Genomic DNA, 19,613 nt, shown 5'->3' with positions numbered 1-19,613 from the left:
GGCTTCAAACTACATGAGAGGAGATTCCATCTGAACATTAGGAAGAACTTCCTGACTGTGAGAGCCGTTCAGCAGTGGAACTCTCTGCCCCGGAGCGTGGTGGAGGCTCCTTCTTTGGAAGCGTTTAAACAGAGGCTGGATGGCCATCTGTCGGGGGTGATCTGAATGCAATATTCCTGCTTCTTGGCAGGGGGTTGGACTGGATGGCCCATGAGGTCTCTTCCAACTCTTTGATTCTATGATTCTATGGTGGAAGTCTGAGGAAGAAAATCAGGGTTTGAAAAAGTATCGTTCTCCAATGAAGACGGGACATCTTCTACCGCGGGATTGTGGCGCAGTTGGCTGAGTGTCAGCTGCATTAAGATCACTCTGACCAAAAGGTTATGAATTCGAAGCCAGCCTGGGTTCGAGTGGGTTTCCAACCAATTGTGTGTAGCCTGTTGTTGACCTTTGCAACCCGAAAGACAGTTGCATCTGTCAAATAGGAAAATTAGGTACCAGCTTAAAGTGTGGGGAGGCTAAATTAACTGATTTATGAGGCCATAAAGAAGACTCCAGCAAAGCATTCCAGCGGGGAAGCATGCGGGGAATGCGGAAGTGCTTCATCAGCGTCGCAGATGGAGGAGGAAAGCGACAGCTCCCCTGGCGGCCAGAAAAAGTTAAATAGCCTCTGTGTATGTCTGTATATGTTTGTATGTCAAAAATTGGTATTGAATGTTTGCCATATATTTGCCATACTGTAATCCGCCCTGAGTCCCCTGCGGGGTGAGAAGTCTGACTTGGCCACGGTAGTCCTCGCTCTGGTTACATCCCGTTTAGACTACTGCAACGCTCTCTACGTGGGGTTGCCTTTGAAGACAGCTCGGAAGCTCCAACTAGTCCAACGCTCGGCAGCCATGATTTTAACAGGAGCGGAGCCCTGTTGCGCCATACAACCCCCCTGTTGCGCCAACTTCACTGGCTACCGATCTGCTACCGGGCTGAATTCAAAGTGCTGGCGTTGGCCTTTAAAGCCCTAAACGGTTCCAGCCCAAGCTACCTATCTGACCGCATATCTGCCTATGAACCCACCAGGACTTTGAGATCTTCCGGGGAGACCCTGCTCTCGATCCCGCCTGCTTCTCAAGCTCGGCTGGCGGGGACGAGAGATAGGGCCTTCTCGGTGGTGGCTCCTCGGCTGTGGAACGCCCTTCCTACGGACATTAGACTAGCACCATCTCTAATGGTATTCCGCAAAAAGGTGAAGACCTGGATGTTTGTGCAGGCGTTTGAGTAATTTAGTGCAATCTGGTAATGGAACATAGGAATGGAACTATGGAGGACGAACCTGGACTATGCTTGGATGATGAGAAGATTGGGTATGGTTGTTTTTGGTAATAATTGTGCATTGTAATTGCTTATTGGTAATTTATGGATAATGTGTTAAGTCAATTGTTATATGTTGTATGGAACCACTGCTGTTTCTACTGTTTTTACTGTTTGTGAACCGCTGTGAGTTGCCTTCGGGCTTGAGCTACAGCGGTATATAAGCAAAGTAAATAAATAAATAAATAAATAAATAAATATAAAAGCTGCAAATAAATAAATAAATAAATTTAATTCCAAATTAAAGCCTGACCGTGTAGGAGCCCTGGTGGCGCAGTGGATTAAAGCGCTGACCTGCGGAGCTGTTGACCCAAGGTCTCAGGTTCGATTCCGGGAAGTGGCGTGAGCTTCCGCTGTCGGCCCCAGCTTCTGCCAACCTACCAGTTTAAAAACATGCAAATGTGAGTAGATCAATAGGTACCACTCCGGCGGGAAGGTAAGGTCGTTCTATGCAGTCATGCCGGCCCCATTACCTTGGAGGTATCTATGGACAACGTCGGCTCTTTGGCTTAGAAATGGAGATGAGCACCGCACTCCAGAGTCAGACATGACTGGACTTCATGTCAGGGGACAACCTTTACCTTTACCTTTAATTTGGAATGGTGTATTTTTAAGGATTCCTGCAAAGCTTTCATTCTTTCCTCACGCTTAGATGCATTCTTTTTTTTCTACTGGACACGTGCTCTCCACATTACCATTTCATCTTTCCATGTTCCTTTTGAGTGCCGAACGCACGTCGCCTCGACTACGTATTACAATCCGAAGCCTTGGTTTTATTGCCCTTTCGGCAAACGTCTCCATCTTGGCATCTCCGTTCCCCAATGATGTCTTCTGAGGTCCAGACTCAAACCGGGTAACACCTCTTCATAAAGGAATGCACCGGCGGATGAGTGCGATGATGCTTGTGGGAACCTCACTGGGGTTAGATGGCATTTGTGTGGTGGGTCTACTCAAGTCTCTGTGGGGGAAATGGTGCTATTCCTGAGTGGAACTGAACCCTGGCATTCCCCTTAGGAGAATGAGCGTGGGTTGGACCCACAGTTGAAGCAGCTCTGCGCTGGGCTGTTGAGTTTTGAATGACAGGAATGCATTCTGCAACACGCAGCTGACACGAATGCCTTTGTGTCAAGGGACTGAAAGAACAGGGAAGGAACCCTTTAGGAACTCACACAGAGGTCAGTTCACTTGGTAACAGTGTATGGGAAACTCCCTCTGAAATGCACAGCATGCCTATCACAAGATGTATAAACTTCTCAGAAAACTACTTGACAGAAATCGTTGGTTTCTCACCAGTCAGAAGGTCTGTACTAGTTCTCACCTGTGTTGGACATGTTTCGTTTTGGCAAACTGATGCCAAATTTCGTTAGGAAATTCCATGCCTGAGTTACCTGCCTGAAATGACAGGCACTGTTCCTTTCACTCCATGCCTAGAGAAACATAGCCAGCTGTTTCTCCAATTCCCTTCACCTTCTGATCTGCATGAAATGGCTTCAGGGAAGCGCTGCAGCTGTCCAGCCTAGGTCCATGGGAGGGGAGTGGGTTGAATGGCTTCAACTGGGCCTGTTTTGCACAAGACCCTCGGCTGGTTTTGTTGCATTCGACCAGGGCTTCTTCAGCCTTTTCAACTTGCAAGCCCTTTTTGCCCAAGACATTTTTATGTGACCCAGGTATAGGGCTATATAAAAAAGGTATACAAATCAAACTTTTTTTTACTATTGGATGGTTAAATCAGCAGATATGGAGGGTCAGTCAGAAGACACTAGGTGAATTGCTCACCTCAAAAGTTGGGCTTTTTGTGATAATTTGAGTGTCTGTATATATTCTTACAAACTTGATATAACAAATTGTTCAGTTGTATGTGTGTATTCATGATATGCGTTGTTTGTAGACCCAACCACCTGACGAAGGCTCTTGGGAGTCAAAACCGGTTGTAGGTTGGAGTCAATTCATGTGACCACTGGAGTCAACTCATATGGAATAAAGAACAGGACATTTACTCACACGAAGACTGTGTTTTATATTTCAAGAGAAGATCAGTTGTTTCTACTTAATGTGAATGTGGCAGTCCTGTTTATATATATATATATATATGTGTGTATGTGTAATATGTACTAGGGCTGGGCGGTTTCGTTTTGTTAATTCGTAATTCGTTAATAATTCGTTAATTTTTTCAATTACAAAACGATAGCGAACCATTCTGGAGCAATTATTAAAAAAACGAATTTTCAAAAACGTTTTGTAAATGCTTCGTATTTCGATATTGTATTCGTTTCGTTATTGTTTTGAGGTCGTTTCGTTATTATTTCCGTATGTCTGGGCCAGTTTTATGGTTTAATTAGTGAAAAAAATTATAATATCACACCAACAGTCAACAACAGAGGGAGAGGGAAGCTTCAGAAGGTTTTGGAGGTTTTTTAATGTATTTCGCGGTCGCGCCCGCCATTAACGAATCGATTCGTTATTGTTTCGGAAATTGATTCGTTAATTTTTTACCATTTACGAAATTTCGTAAATATCGAATTTTTTAAAAGGAAAATTTTGTAATTATTTTAAATATCGAAACAAAAAAAAACCCCAAATACAAATCGATTTTAGAAACAAATTTTTCCGTTGTTACCCAGGCCTAATATATACATTTAGTTAATTTGGTTGTTTTCATATTGCCACAATCAGTGGACTTTGGTCTCCACAATTTATTCACACTGTCATTACTTGCAGCAATAGCCGATGTAGCAAAGCAACCAAGTTGGGGGGGGGGGGGTGTTGAATGCTCTCAGTAAGGAGGCCAGACTTGGTGGAGGTGGTTGACAGGGGCGGAGATGCAGGCTTTTGAAGGCTGCTCTGCCCCCTGCTGTGCTCTTTGCTTCAGCATGATCTAGGAGGAAGGCTTCAACCCCACACCCAAATTTTCAACCCCCCCCCCCAAATTTTCAACCCCTGCGAGGTCTCTTCCAATTGTATGATTCTATAAACTGCTAAAAAAAAACCTATTACAAAAGGAGTAGTCTTTATTTATTACCTTGTAATATTTGTTTGCAGGAACATCTGTAAAAAGCTAAGAGTTGTGTGTTACTTTACGGAAATTATTTCACAGTTTCTCATCGGTTGGGATGTCTGTAGTAGTTCTCACCTTCTGAAGCAGCCTTTAGTTTGAGCAAACCCATGTTCTCTTCAGCCGCTTCCAAGCCAGAGGTACCTGCCTGAAATGACATGCATTGGTAATTACACTACATATCTAGAGAAACCTAGCACAAGAAATACACATTGATAAAGTGTTTAAGTGTATGTTCGGCAGAGAATGGTAGTTGAATAATCTGATCAGAAGAAGTAAAGCGTACACAGATAGACATTTTAAAAAGTACTTAACCTTTTTCACTGTGTTCTGCTCTTTCCATTGAAACTGCATAGGTGAACCCCACGGAAGAGCCGTTTTATTTAGAAACCTGCGGTACAGACGAAAACTCAATCCAAGATCAGCTCACATTCATACAATCCAAATTATATCTGATTCTGGTATGAAATTACACTCTATCAAAAGTTAAGAGTATTTCCAAGGACTTAGGATCCAAAGCACCATCTTTATCTTTCTCTACATCTGAAAAGCAGCAGATCCTGTCTAACCTTGGATGTTAGCTTTCAAGCTTTCTACAATGGCCAAAGCCCCCCCCCCCCCCCCCCACACACACACCAGATCTTCCCATTCAGGTGCTGCCGCGCCTTGCAGCCATTCTGTGACTGGTAGAGCGGAGGGGTGGCCAAAGAAACACCTGGCTTGGGCCCTGTAGGCAGGCACAAAAGGATTCCACCATCATCTCCTAAGATCTTGGGGGATAGCTGGGGGCCTCCGTAGGTGATGTAATGGTTCTGTGCCTGCCTAGGAGGGACATGTTTCCACATGTTTCTCCAATCCACTTCACAGTCTGGTCCTCATGAAATGGCTTTGGGGAAGCACTGCTGCAGTTCAGCCTAAGCCTGTGGAAGTGGGTTGAAGAGCTAGAACCTGTCCTGTTTTACACAAGACTCTCTGCTGGTTTTGAGACATTAGACCAGGGCTTCTTAATTGGCAGCTTGCAAGACCTTTTGGCCCAAGATATTTTTATGTGACCCATATTTTATTTTGAATATTGGATGGTTAAATTAATGGATATGGAGGATCACTTGTACCACAGCAGTAACAATTAGGACACACCTCTTCCAAGTACATAATCCAGTGTTTCTCAACCTGGGGGTCAGGACCTGGAGGGGTTGTGATGGGGTTCCAGAGGGGTCGCCAAAGACCACCAGAAAACACAGCATTTTCTGTTGGTCATTGGGGTTCGGTGTGGGAAGTTTGGCCCAATTTTATCATTGGTAGGTTTCAGAATGCTCTTTGATTGTAGGTGAACTCTAAATCCCAGCAACTACAACTCCCAAATGCCAAGGTCTATTGTCCCCAAACTCCATCAATGTTCACATTTGGGCATATTGAGTTTCCGTACCAAATTTGGTCCAGATCCATCATTGTCTGAGTCCACAGTGCTCTCTGGATGTAGGTGAACTACAACTCCAAAACTCAAGGTCAATACCCACCTATGCCTTCCTGTATTTTCTGTTGGTCATGGGAGTTCTGAGTACCAAGTTTGGCCCAATTCCATCATTGGTGGAGTTCAGAATGCTCCTTGATTGTAGGTGAACTATAAATCCCAGCAACTTCAACTCCCAAATGAGAAAATTACACCACCACCACCACCCACAACCCCACCACTATTCAGATTTGGGCATATCGGGTATTTGTGCCAAATTTGATCCAGTTAATAAAAATACGTCATATCAGATATTTACATTACAATTCCTAACAGTAGCAAAATTATAATTTTATGGTTGGGGGTCACCACAACATGAAGAACTGGATTAAGGAGTTGCTGCATTAGAAAGGTTGAGAACCACTGACATAATCAAACCCCTTCAGTCAAATAGAGTGGGTCTCACTATATGCTGGAGTGGATCCTCAAATCCTGTGATCTACAAGGGTGTAGTAACATAATGTCCATTATATACAATGGCAATGCCAAGATTTGAGATTTATAGGTTTTCAAGCTGTGGGTCATTGAATCTGTGGATACAGAGGACCCATCCTATTGCAAGAAAAAGTCTGCAGGCAGATTAAGGTGCAAAAAACCAGCAACCCAGATACACTTCATGCAAGGTTGGGGATAAGGAAGGGCAGTAAATGCTTGGCGGGGCCAGCCGGGTCCTTTATTGTCCTCCTTCACTGCCTAGTTTCTTTTGCCCTCCTTCACATGGCTTGCTGACAGGGAAGGCAGCATAAATTGTTATTTGTATTTGTATGCTGGAATTGATTATTTGTACCAAAATTAATGTCTCTCCACCACCTCCATGCTACTTGATACCTATGTGAAATCATACCATCTCATCATATGGGGCCGATCTAGCCCCTGTCGCCCATGGAGCTGGCCGACTCTGATCACGTGGCATTGTGTCTGCTCTGTGGGTGAAGAAGGGTGGAACCAGCATGCCACTGCCACTGCCTAGCAATGAAGGAGGCTTCCCGCCTTGCAATTCCTTCAATGGAGGAAGCCTCATGCTCCACACACGTGCCACACTTCCCCCTGTGCCCGGCTTCCTGGTGCCCGGTGGTGACCCAGAGTGCTTCTGAGATTTGCGACCGAACATATGATGAGGTGGGTTTTGGTTCAATGTCACCAGCTTGCTGAAGCTAACTCAAGACCACTGCCAGATATAAATATTATAACAAAAATAAATATTATAAGAAAAATATCCAGTCAAGCTAAGTAGTTAAAATAATGTAATCATTAAAAACAGATTGGTTAAAAGATCCTAATGATAAAACTATTTGCTATATGGCAGTGAAATAGACAAGCTCAGCATCTTCAGTGGAGACTTTTAAGCAGAAGTCAGGTGGCCACTTCTCAGGGGAACTTTTGCAGTGGGTTGTTGTGTTGGCAGGAGTTTGGACTTGGTGGCCCTTGGGATTCTTTCCAACATTAGGTTTCTATTTTATTTGCTTTCATGGAAATAAAACAATGTTTAGACCTTGGATGCTTGACCTTGGTTGTTTCCTACCCAAGACACCTCTTAAGATTTTTTGGTCAGTCAAAAAAATGTTTTTTCTGTAACGCAGGCTCAGGAAGGACAGATTTCTTGGGTTTGGGACAGTCTCTTTAGAGAAAGTTGCACTTTCCGAACCTTACATGAACTGGAATGCATGTGAAAATTTAAACTTTTCAGATTTTTGCAGTGTCTGTCAATTTCAAAATATTGCCATTGCAGCTTGGGTTGCCTTGTTGGATGACTTGTGCTGGGAACAGGATGGGATGTGTGTGTGGTTCTGCTGGCCCTCTTGATATCTTTTAGTACCAGTGGTCATAGTGTCCTTTTTGGCCACCTCACAGAGATGGAACTTAGAGGTACTGTTTACAGTATCTGTGTTCCTTCCCGGATGGGTCCAGCAGGCAGTAATTGTGGTGATCCCTGTAAACGTATTGATCTCCAAGGCCTGTTTCAACCTCTATTCTATTCAACAACATTTGCATGAAACCACAGAGAGAGGTTGTTCAGAGTTTGGGGTTCAATGCCACTACTAGCATACTGATTGTACTCCCATCTATTTCTCCTTTCCACCTAACTCCAAAGAAGCTGTTTGATGCTAAACCGTGTTTACTGTCAACAATGGAGTGAATGATGGCAAAAACTGCAATCAAAACTAAACAAAGTGGAGATTTTTAGTCAGTTAAAAAGTAAATCAGGAAATAGGGATTCAACCTTTGGATGGGGTTATACTCTTGTTGCAGGTTTCAGTTTGAGTAAGCTGTTGGTTCCTATTTGCACAGGCTTATTTTTGGCAGTAGGGACAGGGTTTTTTCCCACTTTTGCCACAAAGTCCACCAGATCCCATCTTACACAGTAAAAATACTTCCAAGGTGGCTCCATGGCGAAAAGGGGGGGGAGGACCTCCTGCCACCACCCCAATTTTTCAGTGTCACACGATGGGAGGCTTCCTGTCTTTCCATGAGGAAAGATGGGTTTGGCTGGCTTAAAGTGGCTCTCAAAGTGTGTTGAGGTAGAAGAGAAGGCGGGATGGTGCAGGCCGACAGGTCCCCATGCCCCCTGGATGGGAATTGCTGGGGTCATCGTGATTCATGACGATGCTCAGCAATTCGGGCACCAAGTGTGAAGAGGTGCTTGAATTCAGCTGTGAACCTTGCAGCCTAGATTTCTTAGTGGCTTGAAGTGCCTCTGGACACTTAGGGTTGTGCACAAGCTGCGCCCATCCCTTGAAATGCCTGATCTGGCCACAACCACAAATGCCCTAATTACATCCCATTTGGATTACTGTAACAAGTTCTACATGGGTTGCCTTTGAAGACCATTCAATATTTTTAGCTAGGATGCACCTACACTCTAGAGTTAATGCAGTTTGTCACAAGATGTAAAGATGTGCACTAGCTGTAAAAGAAGGTGGAACAAATGTGTGGATAATGGGTTATCAGTAGTTCCTTGACATGCAGGACTGATCTTTTCTCTTGTCTACCGGTTAATTATTATGCGAAGAGAATCCTGAATTAGTTAGAGCTTTGGCTCTTCTCTTTTTCTGTCCTTTGTTGTCAGAGAATCATACTCTGCTCAGACCATGTCTCTGAAATTCCCCAGTCTCTTACAAGGAGGTGGTATCACTAAAATTCAAGATCTGAAATAATTTGTGATGTGTGTGTGCCTTTAAATCACACATTGACTTGCAGATTTTTTTTAAAAAAAGAAATTAAGTCTAGGAATACGCAGAAATGGCTTGCCAGATCCTCCCCTAGAACAGAGATCCCCAAACTAAGGTCCGCATGATGGATGTGGCCCTCCAAGGTAATTTACCCAGCACCGGCCCCTAAACTTTAGACTTTGGATCACCCCAAGTCTCACATGACTTGAAGGCACACAACAACAATCCTAATTAACTTGACTAACTCATTAGCCAAAAACAGGCCCACACTTCCCATTGAAATACTGGGAAGTTTATGTTGGTTAACATTGTACTTCATTTTAAATATTATATTGTTCTTTCTACAAATAAGATATGTGCAATGTGGTTAGGAATTCATTCATTGGGTTTTTTTCGAACTATTGTCTGCCCCCCCCCCTCCTGCCCCCCAATAGCCTGAGGGACCATGAACCTCAGTTAAAAAGTTTAGGGACCCCTGCTCTAGATTAAAACTATACTAATTTGGTGATATGTCTCTCCTCGCTCCCATTACTGGATTCACTCCTGCTGATGTTTGTGGGTAAAGCACCCAAGTCGTCAAAAAACTGGGTTGTCCTTGTTGAAAAGTTTTCAATAAAAGGCTTCATGGACCTGGGAGTTTTACACATTTCGCTTGGCAAGCCCCCTTCATTCGGTTCAAAGGGCAGGGGAGAATGGGGCTGTTGTAAGTGAACTGGCCTTGCTGCTGCTGCTGCTTTCTCATTCCTCCAGTGAGTAACCTAACTGCAGAAACCCTGAGAGCCAAGTGTGAAGATCCAAGAGCTACACAGGACAGAGTCCGAGGACCCATCCAACTGCCTTGTCTGTATTCTCCCTTTCAAAGGGATTCAAGTGAAGCTGTTTGAGAACAGAAATTAAAGGCATGTTTTGCTTACTGAGTGGCTCGGTCCTTAATTTTATTTTATTTTTTTGGAAAAAGAAAGCCTGTGCTTGTTTTTAATTATTGTTCTTTGCAATTTACAATGGGATTAACTCACTACTTTGTTAAAAACAATTATGTTTGCTTATGCGCTAGTACACATGCCTGCCTAAAGCACAAAAGAAAAGAAAAACAAAACAAAAAAGTGGCACATACAACTTCATACAAAATAAAAATGGGAATGGAAAGAAATCCCTGTGTTTAAAGAGGGTGAGATTTACTTTTGTTTGCATTGCTATAATTAATATTATGATGTCATCTTGTAGAGCAGACATCTTCAGCCAATCGCTGAATGGTAAGTCAACACTTTTGAGAGTCAGTGTGGTGTCGTGGTTTTAGCATTGGATTACAACCCAGGACAATGGGGTATGACTTCCCACTCAGCCATGGAAACACACTGAGTGGCCCTTGGCAAGTCCAGCGTACCTGTCCAAACGCATCTCTAGATAAGGACAATCAGACGACTGGATGGACAGGACTGACAAAGTGGAATTGGAATTTGGACTATGAGATGGCGAACGCTGAGCGTTAATTAGATGAAACTGGTTTTATTGGGTTTATTGTTGTAATGCAGAAACTGAGTGTTAATTGTTGAATAGCTGCTGTATTGTTTTATTCTATTATTATGTTGATGCCGGCATCGAATTGTGCCTTTGTAAGCTGCGCTGAGTCCCCTCCGGGATGAGAAGTAACCAAAATAAATAATAAATAAATAAATACTGTCTCAGGGTCTTTCCAGACAGGTCCTCTATCCCAGGATCTGATCCCGGGTTTTCTGTTTATCTCAGATTATCTGGCAATGCAGACTCACATAATCCACTTTGAAGCAGAAAACCTGGGAACATATCCTGGGATAGAGAGCCTGTCTCAAAGGAAGGTCATGGTAGACCCCCTCAAAACAACTCTTTCCAAGGTTGTTCCCTCTGATGTGTTTACTGTAGGGTCAACAAAACTCGAAAATGATATGAAGACATAAACAACAGTGTCAACACCTATGTAAATGCCCTTGATTTTATGAGCCAATGTGAGTTGGAACTAATACCTAAATTTAGGTTGTCGAAAATTATGATAAAAAACAACCGGAGAGCTTCTTAGCTCAATGGAGAATTAAAAAAATATTTCTGATCATGTTTTTTAAGACATATGTTTGAATCAAATACAATTCTAAGTATAACAAAAACAGAAAGTGCACTGCTGTTAACTGTTTTAGTTTGACGTACTGTCGAAGGCTTTCATGGCTGGAATCACTGGGTTGTTGTAGGTTTTTTGGGCTGTATGGCCATGTTCTGGAAGCATTTTCTCCTGACATTTTGCTGCATCTATGGCAGGCATCCTCAGATCTTGTGAGGTCTGTCTATGACCTCACAACCTCCGAATGCTTCTAGAATGCTTCTAGAACACGGCCATACAGCCCAAAAAACCTACAACAACCCAGTGTTTAAAATTGCCTATGTTGAAGAGAAGGCACTTAGTAGCCAAACTGCAGAATTATAGCATTTTGATATGACTGACAGCCATGCCTCAATGCTATAGAATCTTGCGATTTGTTGGTTTGTTAGCTATGTAGAGCTCTAGTACCACAGCAAACTACAAATCCCAGGATTCTACATCATTTATCCATGGTAGTTAAAGTGTTATAAAACTATTATAATTCTACATCTTGGCTATACTAATCTATTCATCTTTGAACAGAATCCCTCATGGGATAGACTTCGTGACCAACCCTTGTATTTCCTGCACCATTTAAGAATTAAATTTCAAAGCTGAATTGATTAGATGTGCAACACACAGGGGAAAAAATCACATTTATTTGTATGACTTTGTTTATTTTATAATGAGCTGATGCATCACAGTGGAAAAGCAATAACAAGAATAATATGTTTGGTCGAAGGCTTTCATGGCCAGAATCACTGGGTTGTTGTAGGTTTTTTCGGGCTATATGGCCATGTTCTAGAGGCATTCTCTCCTGACGTTTCGCCTGCATCTATGGCAAGCATCCTCACTACCTCTGAGGATGTTTGCCAAAGATGCAGGTGAAACATCAGGAGAGAATGCCTCTAGAACATGGCCATATAGCCTGAAAAAATCTCCAACAACCCACAAGAATAATATGTTTATTCAACTATCAACAAATTTCATGCCTGGCTGATCACAATGGTGTGAGAAAAATGTGTCATGGGAGTTACATGAGTCCCCTTATACCCATTTGGCAGCTGCTGAATCCAGCTCAAAACACCCCTTAAATTGCTCAAGTTACTTTAAATGATAATATTTCCACAGAATAAGATCAAACCATTTTCTGGTGATTTTTCATGTTGTTGTAGTTCAGCGTCCTGACAGAGCTGCTACTCCTAGTAGCAGTGGAGAAAGGTCTCCTCGGGAGTCAGAGAGTGAAAGGCAGCGTCAACACCTTAGAGCAGGGGTCCCCAAAGTACGGCCCGGGGGCCGGATCCGGCCCGCCGGGGGCATTTATCCGGCCCCTGGCAGGGGTGGCTGAAGCAATAGCAGCCTGGCTGCTGCTCCTCTCCCGCTCGCTCGGGGGCTGGGAAGGAAGAGGGAGGCGGAGGCGCGGGCACGGTGAGTGCCGGGTCTGAATGGAGGGAGCGAGAAGGCAGGCAAGCAGATAGGGCCTTCCTGCCCCCCATCCAGCCCCTGGATGCGCCATCTCCACCTGTCGAGCTCCAGGGTGTATGAGGCGTGGTGCACCATGGCTGGGGCTGCAAGGTTGGCAGGCAGCGGGAGGTACATCTGTCTCTTTTCTCCACGCTCCTAGCCAGCCACTCTCCTCTTGCTGCTCCTGTTGCCCCCGGACGGGAGACGGAGATGGAGCATCTGAGGGCTGGGGGCTGGGGGCAGGAAGGCCCCGATCTGCTTGCCTGCCTGCCTGCCTGCCTGCCTTTCATCCTTCCTTCCTTCCCTCCTTTTGCCTTTCTTTTCCCTTTCCTTCCTTCCTTATATCCTTCTCTCCTTCCATCCTTCCTTCTTTCGGCCTTGATCCCTCCCCTCCCTTCCCCTTTCCTGGCTTTTCCATTCCTTCCTTCTTTCCTTCGGCACTTGGCCGCTCCCTCCCTCCATTCAGATTAAGCTCTGCCTCCTCATCCTCGCAGCAGCAGGGCCAAGGGGCCACACCAAGGCCAGTATTCCATTTGCAGCATATCAGGATTTTGTGCCAAATTGGGTAAAGACCCATCATTGTTTGAGTTCACAGTGCTCTCTGGATGTAGGTAAACCACAACTCCAAAACTCAAGTCCAATGCCCTTCAGTTTACTTCAGGAGACTGTTGTTGTTGTTGTTGTTGTTATTGCTCCTGCAGTCATTCTAACTTCCTGCCTGGCAGAAGGAAGGGGCTGGACTAGATGACCTTTGGGGGTCCCTTCCAATTGTATGAGTCTAATAATAATAATAATAATAATATACTAATGCTATCTTCCTGCCTGGCAGAAAGAAGGGGCTGGACTAAATGACCTTTGGGGGTCCCTTCCAACTGAGTTTAATAATAATAATAATAATAATAATAATAATAATAATAATAATAATAATAATAATAATGTCTCTCTCTCCCCCCCTCCAGTATGTTCTGTTGTTCATGGGAGTTCTGTATGCCAAGTTTGGTTCAGATCCATTTTGGAGGAGCTCAGAATGCTCTTTGATGGCTGGTGAACTCTAAATCCTCAGAACTGCAATTCCCAAATGTCAGGGTCTCTTTTCCCTATTCAGCTGTGAATGTGATTTGATAGCTTTCCATTGAATGTTTAAAGCAGGCATGGGCCGGCTTGGGCCCTCCTTGTGTTTTGGACTTCAGCTCCCACTACTGGCTGTTAGGAATTGTGGGAGCTGAAGTCCAAAACACAAGGAGGGCCAAACTGGCCCATGCCTGCTTTAAAGAATAGTAATAATGTTTAATTCTATTGTAACGTTTCATATATTTGTAGATTTAAAATTGTATTGAAATGTAAGCTGTTTTGGCCCCTTCCACACAGCTGTATAAAATCCACACTTAACTGGCTTACATGGACTCTGATAATGCAGTTCAAAGCAGATATTGTGGATTATCTGCTTGATATTCTGGGTTATATGGCTGTTTGGAAGGGCCCTTTCAGACAGGCCCTATATCCCAGGATCTGATCCTAGGTTTTCTGTTTATCCCAGATTATTTGGCAGTGCAGACTCATATAATCCAGTTTAAAGCAGAAAACCTGGGATCAGATCCTGAGATATAGGGCGTCTGGAAGAGCCCACAGTCTCCTTGTGGAGACAAAAAGTGGTGTATAAATAAACGTAATATTAAATTGTAGAACAGAAATCTGTTCCTGGTTTGAAAGTGTTATTTTCTGTTTAATTGTGCGTCCCTTACTTTGAAAGTAGTAGTTCTCATCCAGAAACTGTGTGGCTGCCACAAACTATTGGCCAAAAAGTTTGGACAATTGGCTGATCAGCAAACATATTCATGGGTTCCTGCTGTTATAGTAAACCTGTTACCCATGCTACGACATGCTTGAAGCCAAATTTTCATTTATTTGTAATTAGAAATAAATGTTTCACAATATATAAAACAAATGTTTCACAATATTCCCGTGTAAACTATAGTCCGGCCCTCCAACAGTCTGAGGGACAGTGAACTGGCCCCCGGTTCAAAACGTTTGAGGACCCCTGCGTTAGAGAAACCCTCCTGGCACCAAGCGACAGTGATACGTTTATGGGCTTCTCAGATTACGACATGGGGAATGGGAAAGCATCTAGAGGTGTTAAAAGGACTGTTTGTGAGCCAGAATCTGAAGGAGAAGCACAGAGGAAGCGTATTCGGGAGTTACTTAGGGAACCCACTTCTGAGGAGGACTTTTTGGGCTTTGAGGGGGATTTGGGGTCTGGAAGTGACATGGAAGGGGAGGAATTGGATTGGACTCAGGTACAGAATATAAGAGACATCTGCAACCAGCCCACTTCCAGCGAGGAGTTCGAGGGGTTCATGGGGGACTGGCAGCCAGGTGATTCTTGGCAGAATCTGACCCCTGATAGTAATTGGCAAAGGTGGAGAGATGGGCATTCAGCTGCAGACTTGGAAGCAGGCGATAGCGATGATGAAAGGGTGGGGAGCTCATCAAGCTCTGACAATGAGCTTTAAAATATAAGGGAGTTCTGTTGGCACATCTAGTTGCAGGAAGCAAAGTGTCCAAATGGGACCTTACTCTTTGCCTTGCCAAACTGTCACCTTTGGGTCCCGGGCTCCAGCCTCGTAAGTTCTTGTTGTTCCAGCTTTCCAGCTTTGATTCCTTCGGATTGACCTCAGGACCGGTTTGACCACGCTCTGGCTTTTCTGGACTTTATGTGTTTATATTTTTGGGACTGAAACATTCTTTTGTTCTGAAACTGCGATTTTCTTTTCCAGTGACTGTATTTCTGCTACATATTGATTTTTAAGCAGTTTGCTTCATTTTTAGTTTAATCTGGATCAAGAGTCTACACTATAATCCGGATTATATTTTAGTTTGCTCTATTGACTCAATTTTGGTGTCAAACTACTCCAATAGACTTCAGCACTGCAGTTAAGTGCTTTTCAAGACTTTTTGTTAACAATAAAGCTGTGTTTTACCATTTGAACTGTGTCTGGCGTGTTTGAAGGCATCTGGGTTCTGACACATTATTTATTTATTTATTTATTTATTTACAGTTCTTATATTCCGCCCTTCTCACCCCGCAGGGGACTCAGGGCGGATTCCAGTAAACACATATATGGCAAACATTCAATGCCAGTTTGACAGACAACAAATACAGACAAATACACCAAGGCTATTTAACTTTTTTCTGGCCGCCAGGGGAGCTGCTGCTTTTCATCGTCCATCAACGACACCGATGAAGTTCTTCCGCATTCCACATTCCCCGGAGTCTTCTTTCTTTATGGCCTCATAAATTAGTTAAATTCAGCCTCCCACACTTTAAGGTGGTACCTTATTTTCCTACTTGACAGATGCAACTGTCTTTCGGGTTGCAAAGGTCGACAATGGGCTACACAATGGCTGGACACCCACTCCAGCCCGGGCTGGCCTCGAACTCATGACCTTTTGGTCAGAGTGATCTTAATACAGCTGACACTCAGCCAGCTGAGCCACAATCCCGGTGCATGTGGTGTTGGTCTAGACACAGTAAATAAAAATGGGTCCATCCTGAGCTGTAGTTGCTTGTGTGAATGTAAATTGGGTTTTTATCTTTTTGTTTCTGTTGTTTTGCATCTTTATATGGCATTGAATGTTTACTTCTCTGTATGTTGCAATCTGCCCTGAGTCCCCTGAGGAAGATAGGGCGGGATAGAAAGAAAGTCACATTTACTTATTATTTATTTATTTACTATATTTGCATACCACTCTTCTCAGCCCTCAGGGCGACTCAGAGCGGTTAACAAAGCAAATCCAATACTTAAACATGATAAAAACAGTTAAAATCTAGTTAAAAGAATAACATTATAACAATCAATAAACATCATAACATCTCATCTCGTCTCAAGATCATTCATTCATAGTTCATTTCTGTACTGGTTTGTGGGGGCACTGCCTGCCAGTCAGTTCTGAAAGCATGGCTGTACCAATGTTTTTCTGAATATGCTGAATGAACAAATACATTGGTTTACACTCATTCATCTTCTTGAGTGAAGGGCTACCTAAGCAGTTGGCCCTTCACTACAGCAAATCACAGCATTTAACAATGACACATGGTGACCTCAGCTGGAGCGCCATGGAAACTGATGACACCGGAAAGACAGTTAAAAAAATATCAGTTGATGGTTGCCATCGAGTGTATTGGTTGCCTTCGAGTGTATCGAGTGTTGGAGTGTATTTCCCATTGAGGAAAAGCGAATATTCTGAGGATAGGAGATATAGAGTTTCATCCTTTTAAGTGTAAGATCTATCTTGAACTTCCTTTCAAGGGAAATAAGACAGGCCCCATCCCTCCCCTCCTTTCGTAAGAGCTTGAAGACCTGGTGGTTTCAACAAGACTTTGAAAATGACCAGTTCTAACTTAGTCTTACACATTGTTGAATACGGCCTTCTTCTTCCTACCAATTCCCCAGATCACTTCCTCTAATCGGCCCCGGAATGAACAGCCACAGACCAGTACCTCATATTATTGTTGCTTGCACAAATCTTGGCCCGGCATTTTAAATTTTTTAATTGCCTTGAACAGGCAGGATTATTTTTAATGTATGTTTGTTATGGCGACAATTTCTATTCTTATATTGTTTTGTTAATCTTATGGTTATGTTGTTTTACTTCGCATGTTTTGTGATGTTACCTGGGAACTGCTCTGAGACCCCTCGGGGAGACTCAGAGTGGTTATATAAATAAAGTTATTATTATTATTATTATTATTATTATTTAATATGGGCAGGCTCATATAAGGGACGAGTGGCTGGCATTCTATGAGTGACCAATGCCAGCCACAAGAGGGAGGATTTTGCTGCCTACCTTGTGTAATCTCTCCCCCCACACCACCACCACCATTTGAAACTCATCTGTTACCTATAGAAGTACACACATCACTGGCATGGCCATTTCGTGGTTGGTGGAGAGAACTTGGTGGTGATGAAATCTCCAGCTATTTCTCTATAGCTGTGTATGCGGTGATAACGGCACCCCTGGGGTCCTCTAGAGGTCCTGAGGATGGTGTTGTTTTGCATCTAGCTGCCAGGACATAGTTCCCTTTCCTTACACTCCACTGGCCACTAAATTGTGGGGTTGTTGGTGAGAGGGGGGAGTACGCAATAACTGAGTCATAGAATAGTAGAATAATTGAGTTGGAAGAGACTACATGGGCCATCAAATCCAAACCCCTGCCATTCAGGCAAAACACAATGAAAGTTCCCCTAAGAAAATGGATATCCAGCCTCTGGTTAAAAGTTTCCAAGGAAGGAGCTTCCACTACACTCCGAGGCAGAGAGTTCCCCTGCTGAACAGCTCTTCTTATAGTCAGGAAGTTCTTCCCCGTGAGCATGTAGAACCTCCTTCCCTGTCATTTCAACCCATTGTTCTGAGTCCTAGTTTGCAGGGCAGCAGGAAATAAGCCTGCACCCTCTTCCTTATGACATCCTTTCACATCTTTATACATGCCTATCGTGTCTCCTCTCAACCTCTTTTCTGCAGGCTAAATATGCCCAGTTCTTTAAGACGCTCCTCGTAGGGCATGGTCTCTAGATCTTTGATCACTTGAGTTGCCCTCCTTTGAACACCTTCCAGCTTATCAATATCACTTTTGAACTGTGGTGCCCAGAATTGGACACACTACTCTAGGTGAAATCTGACCAAAGCCAACTAGAGGGACACCATGTCTTCCCTCAATCTAGATACTGTACAGGGACTGTGGAAGTCATCCAGTTCTTATTTAGGGTACTTTCTACTGTGAGAGGGGAATTGAGGCAAGGACCCTGCTTCTGCATGTCATAATGGATGTCACTCACAAAAGGGAATGGAAATATCATTCAGGTACTTCCTGATTCACAAGGAAACAGATCCCTGTTGATCACAGCAGGCATGGTCGCGTTGGGCTAATATGTAACAACACAACTAAAGTCATCTTCTAGGTTCACAGCTGATACTGACTGCTTCATTTTCTTACGTGAATCTGTGCAGACTTTCAGGTTTGCTCAGGCCCAGCATCTCCACAGGCACATTTCACATGGACAAGAGGAAGGCCCTTCTGAGTGGTCTCTCCCAGACTATGGAAATCCACTCCAGTGGCAGGGAAAGGCTCTTTTATTCGGGCTGGCTTTTGCCAGTTCACTGACTGCTGAAAAAAGTGCGGCATTCTTTAATCCATGTATTAAAGTTGGCTGGATTTTTATATTTTGTTTAACTACATTTTTGTTACAAGTTTTGGGGAGGATCTCTGGTGATAAATGTGCAAAGTGGGCCAAAGGATGCAATGATAATTGAATGTAATTGCTGTTTTAATGTTTTATTGTAATATGAATTATGATGTTTTATTGACTGTATGTGATATTATGGTTGGAAACTGGTCTGAAGGGTGCTTGCTTTGTGAGAGCCCATTGCCTCAGCCTTATCTTCTCATTCCCTGGGCAGCTCTGCTTGGTCCTATATAAGCGTATAGGTTTTTTTTTTTTTAAATAAAAAATAGTGAAAAGAACAAGGGATGCTGATGCAGGGCTGACATATTTCCCTATATTTTGTTACAGATGGCTCGCAAAAGTGATGATACCGGACTGCCAGATGTAGAATATTTTACATTCAAGCATGACTACAGATTCCTACAGCTACTGTCTCTGTAAGTTTATACACTTTTCTTAACCCTTGGATGTGTATGTGTTGTTGCAGTTATAGAGGATGTGTTCCCTTCTATGACTTCCCCCTTTTTTTCTAGATGAGCAGCAAATCATAAATAATTTTAACAAGAATTGCATTCCCTTCATCAATACAGGAGGTTTCTGCACACCCAATATTTTAGAATAGCGTGAACAGTACCATAGTTTGATTATGTTTCTTTTATTTCTTGAGACATGTCCGAGTGTGGTGTAGTGGTTGGAGTACTTGGGAGTCCTAATAATCCCTGCT

At 43.4% G+C, this 19,613-nt stretch overlaps 1 protein-coding gene across 1 annotated transcript in view; it reads left to right on the top strand.

The window, feature by feature from the left end:
• Positions 1-6,899: 6,899 nt before the first annotated feature.
• LOC137096089 (uncharacterized) overlaps positions 6,900-19,613 on the top strand; it is a 34,120-nt gene continuing 21,406 nt past the window's right edge. The window contains exons 1-4 of the mRNA XM_067464047.1: positions 6,900-7,046; positions 12,380-12,632; positions 14,766-14,962; positions 19,238-19,326. Coding sequence (XP_067320148.1) covers positions 6,900-7,046; positions 12,380-12,632; positions 14,766-14,962; positions 19,238-19,326 — 686 coding nt within the window. The remainder of the gene's footprint in view (positions 7,047-12,379; positions 12,633-14,765; positions 14,963-19,237; positions 19,327-19,613) is intronic.

This window comes from Anolis sagrei, chromosome 1 (genome assembly GCF_037176765.1).
Source record: "Anolis sagrei isolate rAnoSag1 chromosome 1, rAnoSag1.mat, whole genome shotgun sequence".
In the NCBI taxonomy this organism is placed as follows: Eukaryota; Metazoa; Chordata; class Lepidosauria; order Squamata; family Dactyloidae; genus Anolis; species Anolis sagrei.
The sequence above is the reverse complement of the archived record's forward strand: the minus strand, read 5'-3'. Positions and strand labels throughout refer to the sequence as shown.